A 21409-nucleotide genomic window follows, 5' to 3' on the forward strand; every position below is an offset into this window, starting at 1 on the left:
GGCTACTTTTAACAAAGCTTATACTTGATAACAACAACAATATACTTGATGAAGAAATCGAGCCCATGTTGTATTCGAGGTAGTTGTCAATTTCAGTATTAATAAAATTGCACAGCTCCTCTTCCTGTAATGTTCCCCCATACATACGCCATTTAAAGTGCTGTCTGGATTCTTGTAAAGGGGAGATAAGAAGTTCCACTGGGCTATGGTCAGAGATGTGCCGACTTCCTATACTACAAGTCAGAGTATTGCCCACCCATGGCTTGTTTACCAAGAAATAGTCCAATCTGGAGTGTGAATTATGGGGTACTGAATAAAAGGTATAGTCCTTCTCCATCGGGTGCAATAATCTCCATATATCCACTTATGCTTGGTCTTTGATCAGAGTATTCAAAGCTATTTCAGCTTTATTCCGGCCTCTACTTGCAGCTGGGGGCGATTTGTCAATAATTCTGTCTAGGACTGTATTGAAATCACCCCCCATCACGATAGGAATATCTCCCGATCCGAGTACATTTCAATAAATAGTCATTTATGCCATCTAGTAGGCTAATGGCCTCTAATAATAATTATAGAAACAAGTGTGCCAATTCTTTTGATTAATTTGATCATATTATACAGGCCATCGTATTTCAATAAGTCTGCTTTCCTACATTCTCTTTTTAATTCACGCCGAGAGCTGCTTTTCCAAGGGACAGAATTTTTAGAGAACAGTTTCTTCTCTCTTAAAGGTGCAACAGTGTCAAGTGCACCTGCAAGCTGACTATTAAAATTATCAACCAGATCATGTATAGAGCCACCAGAAGGAAGGGACTTATCAGGATGATTTATGATATTAGAAAACTTAGTCACAGCAGAGGCATCCAGATGACGTTTCTTAAGAGTAAGCAAAACCTTATTCTTGGTGGGATGTACTGTAGCATCAAAAAAGACACAAAAGTGATCAGAGATGGCCATATCTGCAACTTTTGAAACATAAATGTCAATATTTTTTGATAGCACTAACTCTAATGTGTGACCAAATTTGTGAGTAGGCTCATTTACAAATTGAGTCAAGTCAAAAGAATGTAGAAGATTGAGGAATTCAGAGGCAAAGGAATTAGATGGGTCATCAGTGTGGATGTTAAAATCACCTGCAATAATAATTTTATCAAACTGCAGAACAATTGTGGATAATAAGTCAGAAAATTCTGATAGGAAATTGTTATTTTGTTTTGGGGGACGATAAATAACCACGCAGCAAATGGGATTCACACAGTCGATTTTGAACATAAGTATCTCAAAACTTTGGAAATCATCAGGCTTGATGGGAGTACATATAAAATTGTTCTTAAAAACAGCAGTGAGGCCACCACCACGGCCAGACAGTCTTGGAGAGTTCAAACACGTGTAATTGGGAGGACAGACCTCAACTAGAGGGCAGTGGTCCCCAGGCCTCAGCCAAGTTTCAGACAGTAAGAGAAAATCCAGGGCATGTGAAGTAATAATTCAATATAAAAGTCAATATAAAAGTCTTATTTAAAAGCGATCTCGCGTTAAAAAGTGCAAATTTCCCAGGGGGAGGGCTGTATAGACTGCAATCATTTGCAGGGTGTATGGATCAGAGTTCTGGAATTGAGGGGTGATATTTAGCTGACTTACGAACCGTGACAACAGTGGTTATGGGAGACACTTTGACATATCCAGGCCTGATGGGGGAGCTTGCGCGAACAGGAGATGTGGGCACAGTAGAAGTGGCATTCGACGTAAACAGTCAGTCACGTGGGGAGGACAGTATAATGTGGAACAGGTTAGCCGCTAGCATGCGAGTACCCAGATTGTTTGGGTGCAAGCCATCTCTTCCAAGGAAGAGCAATCCCAAAATAAATTGAAATTGTCAATAAAGCCTAGGTTGTGAGCGCTGCATGTGTACTGAAGCCAAGTGTGGAGGCTAAGAATCCTGCTAAAGTGGGGATTGGACCGGAGATGAAAGCAGATTTTCCACAACTTCAAGAAATTAAAACGGCGGATAAAATTCAACTCAGACTGTTGTCGACTAGTGTCGTTTGTGCCCACATGTACAATCATTCTCTTAATGGATGGAAAACTATCCAGTAAGCCTGGAAGTTTCTCCAGGATGTCGGGAACTGTAGCACCAGGGAAGGAATGTGTGACTGCATGTTCATACCTAATGTCCCGGACGATGGAGTCCCCGATGACCAGGGTAGCTGGGGGTGGATGGAGGAGAACCGATGACCGTGGGGGAGCCGTTTCCTGCGAGGCAGCTGTACGGCCTAACTGAGACAGCATCCACGAGGAGACAGCGCCTTGTATGGCAGATTTCGCGCCCAGCCTCGGTGTTGGTCGGTCCGACTGCGGAGGCATCTGCGAAGGGTCCTGCGAGACGGCTGGAGTGCCCGACCTCGGTGACGGTTGTCCCGACTGTGGAGGAGAAAGCCCCTGGGGGCAAGCCGAAAGTCCGGCTTTGTTCCTAGGAGTCCCAGGGGGATAGACAGCAGTCGCAGAGGGAGAGGGGCTTACCCATCTAACACATGGAACCTGTTGCTAAGGTGGAGATTTTGAGGTGGAGGAGATCGGGAATTTGTTCTCCATTTTCCATATCACTTGCCAGCCACAGCCATGGACCAGGGCTCAGGTGCACAGGGAGTCGAGCAGGGCCAGGATTTGGGCTTTGCCCCGAGATTTTCCCATGGCTCCATTTCAGCCTGAACCGGAGGAGGTGACGGGTTACTCTCCCTGGTGGAGCACCCCATGCAAGGGACTGTGGAGTTGAGGCCACCTGTGCCATGCAGAGATGCTACCATAGAGTCCAGGACATCTTCCTCTTTCTGAAGTTGGTAGAGAGGTGGAGATTCTGCTTTCCAGTTCAGCAACCTTTTGGCTTAGGCTGAGACAACTCCTACACTTCAGAGGCGAGGTAAGTGGGGGCATGGTACAGGTAGATTCCGTCACTCAACTGTAAAACATGAATACGCAGGAAGTATGTGACTTCTTGCTCGGGGCAGCAGAGCGCTTGTTGTGTAAGGGTGACACGCAGAAAGACAGGCAGTCACAGTCATTGAATAAAGTTTGCTCAGTCATGGGTGCTGGGAGCAAAAAAAACGTAAAAATATATATGGCTCCCGCATACCATCCTCTTGCAAATCACAATTTAATGTAGCGACATTTTGGTCATAGACCTTCTACCTACTTGCCCCCCACTCACATTCTCTCCTCTGTCCCTATAATCACATTCAAGCCTTAAGTTCATTTACTGATGCCTATTTGGGAAAAGTTTGATATCCTACAACTACCACATATCTGTCAGTATGGGAACATTTAACGTATAACCCTTCATTAACAAATGTTCGGCTAACATTTAAAACCTATGGTATTTCTGATGGAAAAATATATAACAAGTTGGGGCTACTTACACCCGTGGATTTTTTTTCTGCCAATGTCCGCACATTTTCTGATGATATGGAGGCGGGCTTATATCCGCACATGCCAATGGTTAATTGACTTCACTCATTATTTCCTCACCTACACCTGAGGATACACCTAGGATACACCTAGGATACACCTGAGTATCCTCCGACCACGCCTTATTGGAGGACGGAGGCGAGGAGACTTGAAGGATCCTTCATGCGTCTTTTAACCAATTGGAATATCCTTAATGATGGCGGCTCATTTTTGGATGCCAGGTCAGCGAGGAGACGAGGTCGCGAGGAGGGAGGAGGAGACACAAGACAATGCACCCGAGGAGACATGAAGGATCCTTCATGCATTTTTTGACCAATTGGAACGTCCTTCATGATGGCGGCTCATTTTTGGATGCCAAGTCAGCGAGGAGATGAGGACGGGAGGACGGAAGAGAGGACGCATTTTGGCCAAATGGAATGCACCCCATGATACCATAGATCACGTTAGCTAGCCTAGCCAGCTCTGAAAACGTAATGCGTGTTTGGGTTAGCTAGCTATCTAGGTCTAGATAGCTGGCTCGTACCTAGCTAATGTTAGCTAGCCAGTGGTTCAGGTAACTTTACACCAATTGCTGACTGGTAGAAATACATTCTCCATAAAAACAGGCTATAAGTTTAATTAATATGTCTTGCCTCTGCTCTGCAAGCGTTGTTTTTCCTCAGCTTTCTTTCATTTTCTTTTTTCATTTCCCAAAGGATAAGACCTTTTGGATGCCATAGTATCTGTGAGATACTGAACAGTTATCTGTCCAAAGGCCATCAACAACGTAGTACATTAATACGTGAGAATCTGATGATGACTTTGAAATTGGTTTGCTTGTAAAGCAAAGAGCTCTCGGAAGAAAAGCTGCTTTTTGATCTATCTAGCACACAATATATGCATTGGCCATGATCAAAGGGTCTATGTGTAATTTCTGGTCCAATGCTGATCTCTATTGTCAGTGATGTCATTACAGCAACAAGTCAAGGCTTGGCCACTCCTGTGTTGTTGCATGCAGAAATCTCCTGCCGTGTGCCAGCTGTTCACTTTGTTTCACTCACTACCATTCGACAACCAGCTGATATTAACTATTGTTAATACCAGCTAACTACTGTTATATTATGCCTCAATAAAGCAGAAATTTTACAAATTTAACCCATAACACCAGCCCCGACCACACGTACTGATAATGTATTCCTCCTAATCCAATCCTTTTTACAACTGCACCACTGGTGTGCCACCACTGCACCAGCACCTCTGGTTCTGAAATTTCCAAAAATCTGTTGGTCATAACCAAGTGAGCTAGTGCCATGAACTTGCACCATTGTCTGCAGTTGCACTTTGACTCACAAAAGACCCCGCTTTGGCTGTCCTACCTGAATGAAATGGGATGAAATGTATTGAACTTTTTATCACTATGGGGAACACAAAATATTTGTATAGTTGAACGGCTTTTAAGGCATACGGTGCTAGAGGCACCTTATCTTTACACAACATAATGTTCATGAAAATGTATTCTGATGTGATTCCAAATTTTGATGAACAAACACTTTCATTCTTTGTAATACCCTGAACTGTTTTTAATGTTCTTTTACCATTAGAAATTGTGCCAAAATTAGTTTCACCTAAAAACTGGTGCCGTCTTTGCTTTGATTTCACGCCAGGGAAGAAAATAACAAAAGCTTTCCGATTTTTGTGGATTGTTTTCCTAGTTCACATATCTCGACATAGACTAGCTTTATCGATCTTGTAGGGATCCAGACCTTCATTTAAATCTTTTTTTCATATTTCCGCTTCAATTAATGCGCTACGTTTGGCATGATAACTTTGCAAATGTTCATTTGCAAAGTAATCTGCTGCAGTGCAACAAAAAAGATGTGACTGCTGTGCATGCTAAGAATATGACAGTGCTTTTGTAATTCTAGGTTTTGCGAATACTATGGATAAACTGTTTTTTACTTTTTTTTTTCTTTTTTTTTTTACAGCATATAGCAACATCAGCTGAAAAACTTTGAGCACACTCAAGGTTGGCAAGTTGTCAAAATGTATTCTTCTTAACTTTACCTGTGTAACCAGTAAGTTTGTTACTGAATAACTGAATGCTATTCTGATGTCAGAAGCCCAAAGGAAAAAAGCCAGGAATAGAAATCGCTTCACTATAAAAGGGAAGTACCTGATCCAAGTTCAGAGGAGGAGGAGGGGATCGGGATCAAACCTATATTCAAATAAATCACAGCATTTGGTAAATACACAGACTGGGAAATTAACACCAGTCAACATACAAATGCTGATACATTTTGGCTGTGGCTGGTAAATTTGTCTATTTTACCAGCCAATTTAGCAGGTAACCAACAATCTTCTAGAGGTTTTTTTTCTGCATCGTGACAATGAGAATAGGTTGGTAAACCAGTGAAACAGACTTGTATATTTTGAAATCCATCAGTCACTTTGGCTGGTGGATGAAAATGTCAGTTATCTGTGCTCTAAATGAATTGTTTGAGATTACTGCTGTTATCAATGTTTGTTTGTATAATGGTGTGACAGTTTTAATGTCCCACTATGAACAATTCTGTTTCCACAGTCACTGTCATCTTCACAGTATATGGACCACCTGGTCCATATAATTTAGCATTTTTCATATTCATCTTTGTTCTGTACATGTCAATATTGTGTATTAACCTTTTTCTTGTGCTGGTTATTTGTATTGAGTCGAGCCTTCACAGACCTATGTACATCCTTTTGGTCAACTTGGCCATAAGTGGGGTGATAGGTAGTTCATCTGTCTGTCCAACTATCATGAAATATCTTCTCATGGAAAAGCAGGAAAGTTCTCTTGAAGGATGTTTAACACAAGTATTTTTCAGCAATGTCTATGGCTGCTGGGTGTATTGCATCTTAACTCTGATGGCCTATGACAGATATGTTTCTATTTGTAAGCCCTTGCAGTACCACACCATAATGACACCTACTAAAGTCAAGCTTTTACTGGCAGTTGTATATTTAATTCCATGCTCATTTATAGCAGTCCAGGTATATCTGACTTCAAGAATTCAACTGTGCAAACACACAATTGATAAGCTTTTATGTGATAACCTTGCAGTTGTGAATCTTTCCTGTGAAAAAAGTACTTTTATCAATGTCTATGGTCTATTTTTAATATTCTGTCTGATTATTCTACCTTTTCTTCTAGTTGTTCTTTCATATATCCATATTTTAATGGTCAGCCTTAAAACCTCAAAGGAGTCTCAAAAGAAAGCATTAGGCACTTGCACTCCTCACCTGGTGACATTTATTAATTTCTCTGCGGCTTCTTTTTTTGGTGTAATCTATAATCGTTTAAGTCTTAGTCTTCCAAGAGCGGTAAACATATTTATATCTATGAACTTTGTTGTCATTCCTCCGTTATTGCATCCAATAATTTATGGTATCAAAACACAAGAGATCCGATGTAGCATTTACAAAATAATAACAAGGAAATTTAGACAGTTTTGAAGTGTTTTGCTCATCATATCTGTAGTGGTTGAAGTCAAACCAGTAGTTTGTTTACTTTTGCAGCTATGAATCTGTATTTTCACTGTATATTACAGTAATTGTTTGTTTCCATTGTGCTTTACCAATAAATACCATTATTGACAAATGCATCACATTTTCATGTTTTTTGTGTGTATTTGTGTGCTTTTGTGTCTTTTCTGTTTCATACCGATCTAACCCAAACCATACCCCTAACACCTAATAATACTTCATACCTAATTATCACCAGATCTGTGACAAATAAGATTTTGAAATTAAGAAAACAACAACCCCACATATTTACTTGTATAGCATATTAATGTCTTCCCTTACTCTGAGAATAATCCATTCCAGCCAAGTATCCTTTACTACAAAACAATCTGTTCATATGACCCATGTCCTCATCACAGTATTCTCATTATCACATTAATATCCAAATGTAACCAAACGCTATAATGCAGAAAAAAATTCCACATCTGCTTATTTTGCCAACCTCACTGAGAATAATCATTCCAACCCCAAAGTGCTGTTTAATGGGTTTATTTTTAGATGTTTTTTATAAGTTTCTAACACAGTCAGTCCTTTTATTCTGCAAACTACAAATTGTTCTCTTTCCACAGGTGCTGTTATTACATTCAATTCAATTCAATGCTCTTGTTCAGCCTCTTAAAAAAGCCAGCTCTTCAATTTGAGACCCCCCTTCCTAGCAAAGGTCCTTCAAAAAATTCTGTGTTTTTTTAATGAAAACTTGAGTCAGGTTTTAGGGCCCACCACAGTTCAGAAACTTTATTATTATCAGGTGAGGGCTTATCTTTATTCTGGTCGTCCTAGATCTTCTTGCAGTGTTTGATACAGTTGACCATGCTGTCCTCCTTGGCCATTTTGAGCACTGGGTAGGTGTCACTGGAACAACTCTCGACTGGTTCAAGTCCTAGCTTTTAGACAGTTTTGGCCAGCAGGCAGAGAAACAAGTCAATGCCAGTTCAATGAGGAGAGACTAGTTTAAAAGCTTTAATGAATCAAAACATTGATCAAAACTTTGGCGTAGACTCCATCTGAAGTTTTTCGGGTTTTGCTGCCAGCAGTGTTAAACATTTTACAGCAGTCTTTGTGGTCCATTTGATCCCGTTCTAGGTGAGTCTGGCTATGTACAAATGCTCAGAGAATTCTTCAGGAGGACGCACAGAATCGCCTTCTCAGCCTGTAACAACCTCTAACAAACGCTTTGCAACAGGATGTTGCAAAACACACCACCATTTGCTTTTAAACTTCCTGTTTGCTATGTGTTTGGGCTACTGAACGTGACACTGATTGAGGTAATAAAGTGTGCATCGATTTGTGATTGGTTCCCGAATGGGTGTGAGAAAACCAGGGCCTCGATGGCCACCTGGGGGCCACTGGGAAGATATAATCAGGGGTATCGGTGGAACGCACAAAAGAGACTGTTTGGCCAAGCATGAGCAAGGATGTCCATCCCAACTGTGGTGCAGCGCTCTAACCAAAGTGCTAGCAATCTAGGAATCCTAACTGTGGCCATACCACAGAACCCATTTCAGAATGTCTAGTGTTCTGGGGGGCAATGGCTAACTTACCTTGCGAGGCAGCTGGATTCGCGAGATCACGATCACGTGAGAATCCATCTTGCCAGGCTTCAAGTTCTGCGTTTGTGGCCGAACCACAGTGGTGCGGACCAATCAGCGTCCTATGAGGGCAGCCGGGGGGTGTGGCTTAGGTGTGACAGCAGCGAGAAGCGACTGTTCATTCACAACAGTGGCGGCTCCTAAAGAGGCTGCGTAGATGCTGCTATAACATCAGTTATTTCTGAACTGGAGAGTATTTCTTCATTGAAAGAAGAGCAAAGAACGGCACTGAAGACTTTTCTGGATGGAAAAGATGTTTTCGCTCTTTTCCCAACTGGCTTCGGCAAGAGATTGTTTATATGGTTCGTTGATCTGATTGGTTGAAGTTTGCCCGTGATAGGCGGTGATAGACAGATGGTTCATCCAACCACTTGCCAAGTATTTTGTGCCTGCCCATTTCCAAACAGTTTCCAAGGACGACTTCCCAGATGGTTCTGTGTAACAAACCATCTGGAGCGTCAGGTTAATGGCTAACTAGTTGGGTAACCAGGCTGGTATTCCCACATTAGCTCATTAGCAAGGTAACTCTTTGGCTGGATGGGGCTGTTGGCTAACAGTTACGCAGGTAGGCTGGCTATCTAACTTCAGCTAGCTAGTCTGTGAAATCTGAGCGACAACTGTGGCCAGACCACAGAATGTGATTTGGAATGTCTAGCGGTTGGACACATTTTTTGAAAAATAACAGCTAGCTAATTAAGGTGGCAGGCGTGCTGGTGAGCAAGCCATCACAAGACAAAACATTCAAAGTCCTCCATCATAGGAAAGGCAAAGTAGGATATATATATATATATATATAGCACTGAAATTCAGGCGTGGACAACACAAGAAGGACCCTCCCTTCTCTTTCTCCCTCTCTCCCATTCTCCCTTCTTTCTCCTGTCCAACCAGAGCTAGTCAAAGTTTGCTAACTCACCTGTGCTAAGATAAGATAAGATAGCACAGCACTTTATTAAGCCCCTTGGTGAAATTCAGGAATTAAATTACTTTGATCACCTATGCACAGTATAAAGGTCCTCCTAAACAACATGCCAAATGCTTTGCACAGCCAAGCAATCATTATGAGCTGAAGCCTTTCAAACATATACTTACCATGGATCCTCTGGACCTCGAAGTCTTACATACTCCCATCCCCTCCTGTCTTCTGCTGGAGGATTCTCCTCAGCTCGCGCACTGAGGCTGGACATGCTCCGTCTTTGATAGACTGCCTCAAAGCAAGAAGGTCCTGGGTTCGATTCCCGCCTGGGTCTCAGTTGGCACTGGGGGCATGTTCTCCCCGTGCCTGTCGGTGCCTAGTGCTCAGGTGGGTTATCTCGTTGGGGCCTTTCTGTGTGGAGTTTGCATGTTCTCCCCGTGCTCACATGGGGTTTCCTCCATATAACATCAGAAATCCCATTAAAAAAGAAATGCAGAAACGCTCCTGTCCTGTCTCCTGACCAAAGATATGGACATCTGGAATTGGTCACCGGGCGCCCACTGCTCCTGGCTACCCCCTGGAGGAAGGTCAACCACGGCTGGGATAAACGCAGAGAACAAATTTCATCGTCCGCCATTCCTGCGCGTGTGTATGTATGTGTAAAGGTGTCGCCGCTCCACTGCATGTGTGGATGTGCTGATGACCAAATAAAGGTTCTTCTTCTTCTTCTTAAGATCTTATCATCATCTTAAGATCCAGCTTTTCTGACTCTACACTGAATTCAACAAAAGTGCCCGTAGACCCACTCTTCACCATGAAGACGGTTTCAATAGCCACCAGCCTGCTACCTTAAACAAATTCTGCCACTGGCTTCATCCAGACTCAGCCAAATAGCCACAGAATCTGCTTTGGTCTCCTGACCCTCCTCACCACACGCTTCTCCTTTTCTAAATTTCCATTGAAATCCCTGCTGCCCATGCTGTGTTGTCCCGTTACTCGTTCGAGTGTTGTCAGCCTTGTGAATAACAATATAAAGTAGCTGACTGCTAACATGAGCTACCCTCATGGATAGATGAACCACTTACGTGACCAGATCTTCAAAATCATGGATTTTCCCTAATTCACAAATCTAGTTTCTGTAACCTTTGATTTGGACTTCTTAGGTAATTTGGCCTCCAGCTCTGTTCATTACTCAACAATGTCAAAGGACAATTTTGGTGTATATTTTGTCCAGCTACCACTAGACACACCTAGTCTTGTTTTCCTACAACTCAAGGAACCGGAATACAGTTGGACTAAATCTTTTGCCCGTTATTTGCTGAATAGAACAAAAATAATGCAATGCACAAGTAACCCATTGAAAATATGACTTATATTCAATCTCTTGTTAACTCAGCTGCTCAGAGGGCATGTGTAATAGGTTGAAGTTTATGTCCTTAATAAGTAATGCATTTAGAGTTTTAAAAAGAAGGGATTTTATCTGTTCAGTTCATAATGTCCAGTTTAAAAGAATAAATGCAGCTAAAAGGAGAAAGATGGTAAATGTAGTGTGATGCCACTACAAGATTGAAAGTTTCACAATAAAATCAGAGAAGGCTAAATATTACCTGCCTGGTAGATAGTCAAAAACAGTCCAAAAGTGAATTTAAGGTGTAAAGGTACTATAGGTTCATTATTAATGTTGAAATCATTTGATTAGTTAATGTTTGGGAGATGCATCTATAATCGACTTTTCAAGTCTCAATGGAGATGTCACCTGTGATTGATTAGTAATGCCTACAGATTTCCGAAGGGGAGAGCTCTCGTTGCTTTGTCCTTGATAAAGATGCCAGAGAGTGAACATCGTGTCCAGACGTCTTTATTGATACTCTCCCTTTTCAGGGTGTAACACATGTTGCTTTATAGCTCAATGAGTAGATTAAGGCACTAACACTGCCAGGGTTATAGGTTCTATTTCCACTCAAGCAACCAATACTAAGAATGCATTTGTGGTGCTGACAGGCATTTTGGATATAAGCCTCCACCAAATTGCACTGATGTGGCAATATGTTCCCACCACAGTCAGTACTTCTAAATCATCACCTCTATCTTCTGTTTTAACCTGAATACTCGTTTATTCAATAAATTCACATTCACTTCACATCTCCCTCTCCAATATCTTCTTCCTCTACTTGCTCCTGTTATGTTTTGATTATCCATGATTATTCTAGGGTTACAGGAATATTTGTTCCATCTATTGTCTTGGTGCTGTGACCTCTGACCTTTGATCTCCTTACTATGAGTTGCTTGTAATGTTGGTGATCTGGAACTGAAGTTTATTCTACTGTTGGCCTCACCCTAAATCTCTCTTGATAGGAATGCCAGCTAAATGCCTAAAATGTGAATGTAATGTCATTTCTTTTTGTCGGTTCTCCTGTAAAGACAAATTTCCAAAGTGTGGGGATGATCGTAGGCCTAATTTGTGTCAAATGCAGTATGTTTAGTCAGTATAGAAACAGCTGACACAGATCACTTATCAATTTGTTGTAGTGAAAACACACCCTTTCATCTTTTCTATTATAATATGGAAATATAAATCATACATGTATTTTCTAATGTACACAATTAAACATTTTTAAACAATGGAGGGGAACTGTTTAGCACATTTCAATCAAAAGCAAAAACTTTTAGCTTGCTGAGATCAATGTTTGGGATAATAATAACCTGAATTTGTCTCAGTGGTTAGCACATGGAAGTCATGAATTGGAGACTCTAATGAATGTGAGCGTGAGTGTGTTTGTTTGCATCCAGAGTGTTTCCCTGCCTTCTACCCAGTGCATGCTGGGATAGGTTAGCCCCTCACCCTCCCCCGAATCTGTGTTTCAGAGTTCATGCGCATTTTATGAAATTTTATTAGACTGTGATGAGAGAGTGTCAGAAAGAAGACAGACAGGGACTGACATACATACGGAGAACCAGATATGAACTGTAACCCTAACTAGCCCTAACCCCTGAAGATCTCAATTACAAGGTGTGCGCCGTCACTCACTGTGTGAAATGGACTGTTGTACAAAGAACAAGGAGGAACTCTTCCAGGAGAAACAAACAACAACAGAGTATTTCCTTTTCTATGGCCACTACATAGGAGCATAATCACAGAAAGCAAAGGCCTGAAGCTGCTCTGTGTCACTAGTAGCCATGGTGATGGCACAGAGAGGTCTTCCCATGATTCCTGGCTGCAGGGTCTGCTAATTGGCCTCTTGGTAAAGCTGTTTAGTGCCTCCTGAGTGTCCAATTGTCCACATAGAAGCCTCTAGGGTCTGGCCTTGTGTATGTTACTGTAAAAGAGTGGATGGAAATAGCTAGTGATGCAGCAAATAAGACTGGAGTTCCTCAGGGACTCATTACTGTAAAACTTACTGAGAACATGGTAAACATGATGAAATCACACATCTGAGTCCCTCACACAATATGACACTTTATTTAAAAAAGAACAAAATGAAATATGTTAAAATGTATGAAACATAAGAAATATGAAATGATATAGGAAATTCAGAAGAATAAATAACTGAGAAACCCATAATGACACAAAGTAATGATGAAACCTTAAAGGACTACTCCGACTTTTTAGGAGTTTGGCCTGTTGGTCACCTCGCCCAACATGTGAGGAGGACGGGCACCAAAATCATCCCTGTGTCTCCAGTAGATATCTCTGTCCAGTGCGCATGCTAATGCTTTAGCATACAGTATGTTCAGTAATCATGGTGGTGGGATTGGTAAAATAGACACAAAAATTGCATTTCAATGAAGATCTCTCTTCCAGCTAGCCCTGTTGGGACTGACACAACACTGCGTAGGGTGTCATTTCTGGGTCCCTGCATTAGAAACCTAGCATGTAGATGGAACAGAAAATTTCCAGCGTACCCGCCAAGGTTCACAAATCAAATTTTGCCAATCTGTCAAGCTTTCTGGATTCCTTGAACCCTTATCTGTTAGGGTGGTGGATCATATTGTGTTAAAGTATTTGCAATAAAGTATAAAATCTCTCCTTTGTATGGCTTGTCATGGTTGTTTTCATATGCATGTCTTAGAAATGGCTGCCACTCTTGTTCTACGCTTCTTCCCTGTGCGGCGAGCTGGAAAACGTCCTTTGCTGCCCCCTCTGGTCGCTGGAAAAAAAACACCCATTGTATCCTGGTTCACCAGAGCTAACCTGTTGTTTAGGGGCCAGAGGGGGCAGCAAAGGACGTTTTCTAGCTCGCCGCACAGGCAAAAAGTGTAGAACAAGAGTGGCAGCCATTTCTAAGACATGCATACGAAATCAACCAGGACAAGGTTTGGGATGTTTAGTTAACAGGCCCAGTTATAGTGTGTAAGCGATCGAGAAAAACTGTAACTAAACATCCCAAACCATGATGCCATCTACCAAAAGACAAACCCATTTCCCAAAACTATAAACACTATTCCCCTGTTTTCACACATGATTCACATTTGTTGAACTTTTTGTGAAAAACTCTAAACACAAATCCCTTCATATATCACTGGCTGCACCATGTGCTCATTTAGAAAGCACTGGCATTCATTATCATTAACTCAAGTCATCACAGCTCAAACCCAATTAACACACAATTCCCCAGGTGCAAACACTAAGAGTCAAAATTGTTCACACACCAATCAGAACCTCAGGATAGATAGATAGATAGATAGATAGATAGATAGATAGATAGATAGATAGATAGATAGATAGATAGATAGATAGATAGACAGATAAAAGGGCCATGGGTCACTACACTTGTTTTGGAACAATGGATCCACAAAGACCTGAAGGTAGAGGAAGAGGACACAGGAGAGGAGGTGGAAGAGGAAGAGGAAGAGGAAGGGCAAGGAGACAAATAGTTTCTGATGAGATTCTCAAATTGGGATGCTGAGGCAGAATAAATGTGATTTCTTTCTTTACGTACAAACAGGTTTTTTTTAATTGGTTTATATTGGTAAATACATGGAAATTATTTTATTGTATTCTACGTTTTTTATCAGTTGCATATTTTTACAGTACATTTACCTTTTCACTCAACTTCAGTTTATTTTACTACAGTACATTGAGGAATTAAACATTTTGAAAATGTATCCATGTGTTGTGTGTTTATATTGTGTTCATCATGTAAAGAGGTTGTTCTGGGGGAAAACCATAAGAGCCATTATTCATTGCAGTAACAGGTTTTTACAGCAGTGTTTTGAATTGATCTCAGCAGTGTGTCATGGCTGCTTTGTAGTGTGTGTGTATCTGATGGCTTTTGTGTGATGTCTGAAGGCAAAGTTTGGTTTAGATGTAAGATTACATGGTTTTGAGTGGAGAGTTTGGTTTTGACATGGAAGTTTGAAGTTTGTGAAGACGAGTGTGCAGTTATGCATTTGTGTTTAGAGTTTTGGGAAATGGAGCAAAATTTCAAGAAATGTGTCTTGGCAATCAAGAAAAACTGTAAGTAGCATGCCAGTTCTTCAAAGCCTGTGTACAAGTTTCCTAGTCTTTAATTCCAGCCCTTTGTTAGAAACTGGGCATTCATATTTAACATACTAAGTGTGATGTTAAATGAGTATAGCGTGTGTTTCCACCGCATAGTATGTTGGTTTTATGTACACAAAAAACGCCCGGATGTGTACTACATTGGCATGAATTTCTGAGTATGCTGCCTGATGTTAGTAGGCATACTGTGATGCTCCATAATGCACTGCTACTGCACGGGGTTAGGGTAATAGGGTTTAGACTGTGCGTCACTTTCAGCGGCGGAGGACATCCTGGACATCCTGCTCCGATCCCCACCAGGAGCAGCCAGCAAGGGAAACCCTGCAGGCAGAACAGCTGTAACCAGTTATGACTAATTTGGTCTTAAACTGGTCATTCTCAATCTGTAGGAGTGTAAGGCTGCGGTCGAATAGTCTTTTTGCTTAGGAAGGTTCCTAACTGAGTGAAATGACCCGGAAGTATCTAAGTGGCAGCCATGATAAGAGCTGTTTGAATTCTCTAAATGCTAAGGAAAGGTGCTTCAATGCTTCCTTACTTAGCTCCTTTAGCGTAGGATACACTGGACCATCCTTTACAAAAGGAAAGGAGACAGTGCTGCCCCACAATTCCTTGCGACGCACCGTTCGGCCGTTCACGAAAACAAACGATCAGACCGACAAGGGACGCAGATCATCATGCAAGTTACCGTTGCTTATTACAGTAAGCATTTTCCATCTTATGCCATAACTTGCTAATATGTTTTGAACTTTCAACAATATGTTAAACCCAGAGGCGAACTATAAACGCTACGTTGCTGTTGTAAAATAATCAAAGTGAAGTTAACGTTGTAGCGTAACCTCTGCTCAGTTTGCATTAGTTATTTCTTCATTCTGAGCGTTGTTGTATTGCAGCCTTTAGGAATATCATTCATTAATTTTTGCACAGATGCTGAAACCCTTGCCTTACTGTAATAAAGGCCTGTATCAGCCATAACAGTAAGTTGGTTTCTAAAGTACCTTTCCCCAAAACTGGTCTTGAGTATAGACTGAGGACAGTCAGAAGGACCAGACCCGATTTTAAAATCTAGAAATCTTTAAATTCTTGTAACACAAGGTCTAACTGGTAAGTGGAGAGATGCTAAATTCAGGATATTTGGTCTCTGTGAACCAGCTGGAGACATGACAGTGACTTTTGACTGAAGCAGGACTAGAGCTGCACTAGTCTACTTGAGATTTGTTCAGTTTAGTTCAGTTTATTTAAGAAGGGACAGTGCATATTAATCAACAATAAACGTAAATACGCCAGATTTAGCCAAAAGGCTGATTTTCATCTGTAGTCCCTGGCCAAAGTGTTAAAGTGATAAAAAGGCATCCTAAAAGATACAAGATAAAAGTAAACAGTAAAACATACAGAGCAAAGATAGTTAAGAAAGGATACACAGTTATTTAAACTAGGTAAGCGGATAAAAATATACAACATATAACAAGACAGTACAAGCAAGCAGGATATAGGCAAGGCAAGGCAACGCAAGGCAGCTTTATTTGTATAGCACATTTCATACACTGGGGCAATTCAAAGTGCTTTACAGGGTGATAAAAATACAGTAAAGGTAAAAAGTGCAAAAATACAGACAAGAGTAAACTAGTGCAGTTCAAATCAAATGAGATAGAAAGATGAAAGAACACAACAAATACAGCAAATACTTCCACTTTTAGATGCACATTGTGAGTGAACCCATATGTTTTTCTGTAATTTTCTTTTCCCCTGTCCTTCCTGATTCTACTCTTGATCTGATATTTACGTCAGATCTCACTGCCTAAGGCAGACGAGAATCATAGATTCTCCTCTTGGTCAAAAACCTCACCATCCAGAGATGGATGAGAATCATACAGGGTAAAGCTCTGTCCCCCCCACATATAGTGTTCACTCATGCGCAAGTAAGCATTACCTGGACAAGACCAATGAAAATTCGTACTTGCCCGTGTCAGCTCTGTTGGGATCCTGAACAGAAAGAGTTAAAATTAAGGTTATTTAAAAGCTAAGCTGAAAAGATAAGTTTTTAGCCATTACAGGGTAGAGTAGGCAATGTAAAATAAGAAAGTTTTTAGCTTTGACTTAAAAGCGGTCAGAGTCGGGGCCTGTCTAATATCATCTGGGAGTTTATTCCAGGTCTGTGTTGCATGATAACAAAACGCTGCTTCACCGTGTTTTGTTCTAACTCTTGGGACAGCCAGTAGGCCCCAGATGTCCTAAGGGTCCTAGAAGGTTCATATGGCACAAGCATGTCAGAGATGTATTTGGGCCCAGAGCCACAGAGTGATTTGTAGACAAGCAGCAAGATTTTGAAATCAATTCTCTGAGTGACTGGTAGCCAGTGTAAGGATTGTAGAACTGGTGTAATGTGGTCGTATTTCTTAGTTTTCGTCAGGACCCTGGCAGCGGCGTTCTGAATAAGTTGGAGTTGCCGAAGAGTTTTTTTTGAAAGCCCTGTGAACAGACCATTGCAGTAATCCAATCTACTGGAAATAAAGGCGTGGGTAAGCCTTTCTAGGTCTTGTTTGGACATTAGTCCTCTGACTCTTGCAATATTTTTTAGATGGTAGTAGGCTAACGAAGTTACCGATTTGATGTGGCTATTGAAATTTAAATCTGAGTCCAGGATAACGCCAAGATTTCTGGCTTGACTCTTAGTTATGAGGGACAGGGAGTCAAGGTGAGAGCAGACATTCTGTCTTTCTTTCTGTGCTCCAAAGACAATTATCTCGGTCTTATCTCCGTTTAGTTGGAGAAAATTTTGCGGCATCCAGTCATTGATTTGTTCGACGCAGTGACACAGAGTTTCAACAGGTCCATAGTCACCTGGTGTAAGTGATATGTAGATTTGCGTGTCATCTGCGTAATTATGGTGGGCTACTTTATTATTTTGTAGGATTTGGCCTAACGGAAGCATATAGAGATTGAACAGGAGAGGTCCCAAAATGGACCCCTGTGGAACCCCGCAGGTCATGGCCATCTGCTCGGACACACAGTTTCCAATGGAGACAAAGTACTTTCTGTCATGAAGATATGACTTGAACCACTTAAGGACAGTTCCAGAGAGTCCCACCCAGTTTTCTAATCTTTGTAATATGGTCCACAGTGTCAAAGGCAGCACTAAGATCCAACAGTACTAAAACAGAGACTTTGCCTGAGTCATTGTTCAGGTGAATGTCATTTAGTACCTTTATGAGTGCAGTCTCAGTGCTGTGATGGGGCCGAAATCCTGATTGAAAGTTATCGAAGCAATTGTTCAGCGTTAAAAAGTTACTAAGTTGTTGGTGAACAACTTTTTCAATAACTTTACCTAAAAACGGTAAGTTTGATATCGGTCGATAGTTATCCAGTACAGTTGCATCAAGACTGCTCTTCTTTAGGAGAGGCTTAATGGCTGCAGTTTTCAAAGCCTTTGGAAAAATGCCAGATTGGAGAGAATTGTTAACTACAAGTATTAGTTCTTTTGCCAGGCTGCTCAAAACTGTTTTAAGGAAGCTAGTGGGTAAAACATCAAGGCAACAGGTGGATGATTTGAGATTTGACACAGTTTCTTTGAGTGTTTTATCGTCAATGGGATTAAATTGTGTCATACCTACCAAGTTACTTCTGGAAGACTGCAGTGATGATGCTTTTTTGTTTGGCATTGAGGAGTTAATCGCATGTCTGATGCCTTGAATCTTGTCATTAAAAAAGGATGCAAACTCGCTACATTTGCTGGTAGAAACTAGTTCTGGGGATATTGGAACCGGAGGGTTAGTTAACCTGTCAACGGTAGCAAATAAGATGCATGAATTGTTACTGTTCTTGTTGATGATCTCAGAGAAAAATGATTGCCTAGCGCTTTTCAAGTTCAGACTGTAAATATGTAATTTTTCTTTATAGATTTCAAAGTGAATCTGGAGGTTTGATTTACGCCATTTTCGCTCTGCTTTCCGGCACTCCCTTTTCTGGGCCCTTACAGAATGAGTGTTTCTCCATGGTGCCTTTTGCTTATTAGCAATCATTTTAACCTTAGCAGGAGAAATGGCATCAATTACATTTGAAATTTTAGAATTGAAGGTATTCAGTAGATCATCAACATGATTTGAAGCTGGGGCAGTTTCAGATTTGAAGGCTTCCATAAAAAGTGTTGTGGTATTCTCATTAATGTACCTTTTTTTAACAGTTTCAGATCTAATGTTGATTTTTGGTGTAATAGACAGATCAAAGAATACACAGAAATGATCTGATAGAGCAACATCAAGCACAGTGACATTTGAAATGTTAACACCCTTAGTAATAACCAGATCTAGAGTGTGTCCTCTAGTATGGGTCGGCCCTTTCACATGTTGAGACAGATCAAACGTGTCAAGTATGGCTGAAAGTTCTTTGGCATTTTTGTCACTGACATTATCTATGTGTACATTAAAATCACCCGTAATGACTACACAGTCAAATTCAGTGCAGATAATTGAAAGCATCTCAGTAAAATCATCAAGGAAATGTGGGGAGTATTTTGGTGGCCTGTATATAACTATATATAGAATACATGGAGAGAATTTCATTTCCATTTTAAACGACACATATTCAAAGGATGAGAATTCTCCAAATGATAACTTCTTACAAAGGAACCTATCCCTAAAAAAGGCACAAACACCCCCTCCTTTTTTGTTCTGTCGTGCTTCAAACTCAAATATGAAATTTGGTGGGGTGGATTCAATAAGGATAGCATTCCCATTCTTGGTGTCCAGCCAGATCTCTGTTAAAAACATAAAATCAAGCTTGTAAGAGGTCATAAAATCATTGATTAAAAGTGACTTGTTACACAGGGACCTGATATTAAATAAGGCTAATTTTAGGTTTGTTGGAGCAGGGCCTGAGATACTTGGCTTACAGGGAATGTGAATCAAATTTGTTGGATTGGAAGATTTTACTGTGACCCGCTTATGTAATCTTTGTCTTGACACTGTGGCTATTGTATTTGGGAAGGTTGTTCTCTCCCAGGACCTCAGCTTGCTATCAGATAATTTATGAATAACAGTTCTTGAACAGCAGAGGCCCAGGGTGGCATCCCAAGAGCATGACGTAGATTGGCGCCGAGTAATCTGGAACCAGTGCTGCTTGGATGAATCCCATCAGGCTTAAAGCGGTCTTTACAGTTCCAAAAGATATTGAAATTGTCAATAAACTTTATCCCATGGGTGAGGCACGCCGATGTCAGCCATGTATTCAGGGCAAGGAGTCTGCTGAAGGATTCGATTCCTTTCCCCAAGGTTGGAATGGGGCCTGAAATGAATACATGTTGTGATTGACAGTCACTCAGTTTTTCCAGTAGCAGGCAAAAGTCTTTTTTCAGGATCTCAGAGCCAGTTTTCCCTCGCAGAATGTCAAAAGATCCAGTGTGAATAATAATCCTCATGTTACTTGGATGTGTAGAGAGGATAACTGGCAACAGCCCTGTTAGCTCTCTGACAGATGTGTCATCCATAGTTAGATTTTCAGTCTTTGCCATTCTTACATGCTTGGTTATAGAGTCCCCAAACAGAATAGTATCTGACTTATCAGGTGTGGAATTAGCAACATTTCTTCTGGCCCTCGGCCTAGCATGTTGATTAGCAGGCCGCATTTTCCGCCTGGAGGTAGCCGGTGGTGTTGAGTGCCTGGGGGTAGCATTACTGTTAGCACTGGGACCAGTGCTGGCATTAGCATTAGCATTAGCATTAGCATTAGCATTAGCTCTGCGGCTAGTACTGGGCTGCATCATGGAAGTGCCGTCATTAGCATTAGCAGTCACTGGATCCGGCTCACTGAGTATTTTGTACCTGTTCTCCAGTTGTAGTCCTGGCCGGGGAGTGTATTGGGGAGAGTATTGGGGTTTCCTCTTGTTTTTGTTGTTGTTTCCTCCGCCGCCCCTACAGCGGACAACGTCCGACCACAGCTCACCAGGAGTAGAGACTTTTGGTCTAGCACCCTATACCATGAAGACAAATGTTAATTGCAGTTAGACATAACTACAAAGCACAAACAGCAAGCCATACATACAACACAGAGAGATACAGACAATAGTGGTCAGCATACGCAACAACAGATGTTAGAGGATACACAGACATACTGACATGACACAGAAGCATAGGGCCTGTGACATTTCATTGCTGACATTGTATGTAAGTAAGGGATAATGTACAGTGACCCGGTTACTATGGCAAAATAAGCCCCAACAGGACGAATCGAGACCCTGACGTTCAGTGGAGGCTCACTGGGCATTATCCTGCTTATTACCCAGCTACTTTGCTAAGTCATCTGACATGAAATATTGATAAGATTTTATTACAAGCTAAAGTAACTTAAAGGCTTCTGCCAAAAGAATAGTCCAGTAGGACTGTCTGCAGTAACCCAGGAACAGAACTGAGT

At 41.3% G+C, this 21409-nt stretch overlaps 1 protein-coding gene across 1 annotated transcript; it reads left to right on the forward strand.

Annotated features, from left to right (window-relative positions):
- Positions 1–6000: 6000 nt before the first annotated feature.
- LOC139660545 (olfactory receptor 52K1-like) lies at positions 6001–6933 on the forward strand. Its single transcript, XM_071538720.1, has one exon. It carries the CDS (start codon positions 6001–6003, stop codon positions 6931–6933), a length of 933 nt encoding a protein of 310 aa, XP_071394821.1.
- The last annotated feature ends 14476 nt before the right edge of the window (positions 6934–21409 follow it).

This window comes from Centroberyx affinis, unplaced genomic scaffold (assembly GCF_046629955.1).
Source record: "Centroberyx affinis isolate AG114_WGS23_722 - 3 ecotype Tasmania unplaced genomic scaffold, CSIRO-AGI_Caff_v1 ptg003330l_1, whole genome shotgun sequence".
NCBI classification, from domain to species: domain Eukaryota; kingdom Metazoa; phylum Chordata; class Actinopteri; order Beryciformes; family Berycidae; genus Centroberyx; species Centroberyx affinis.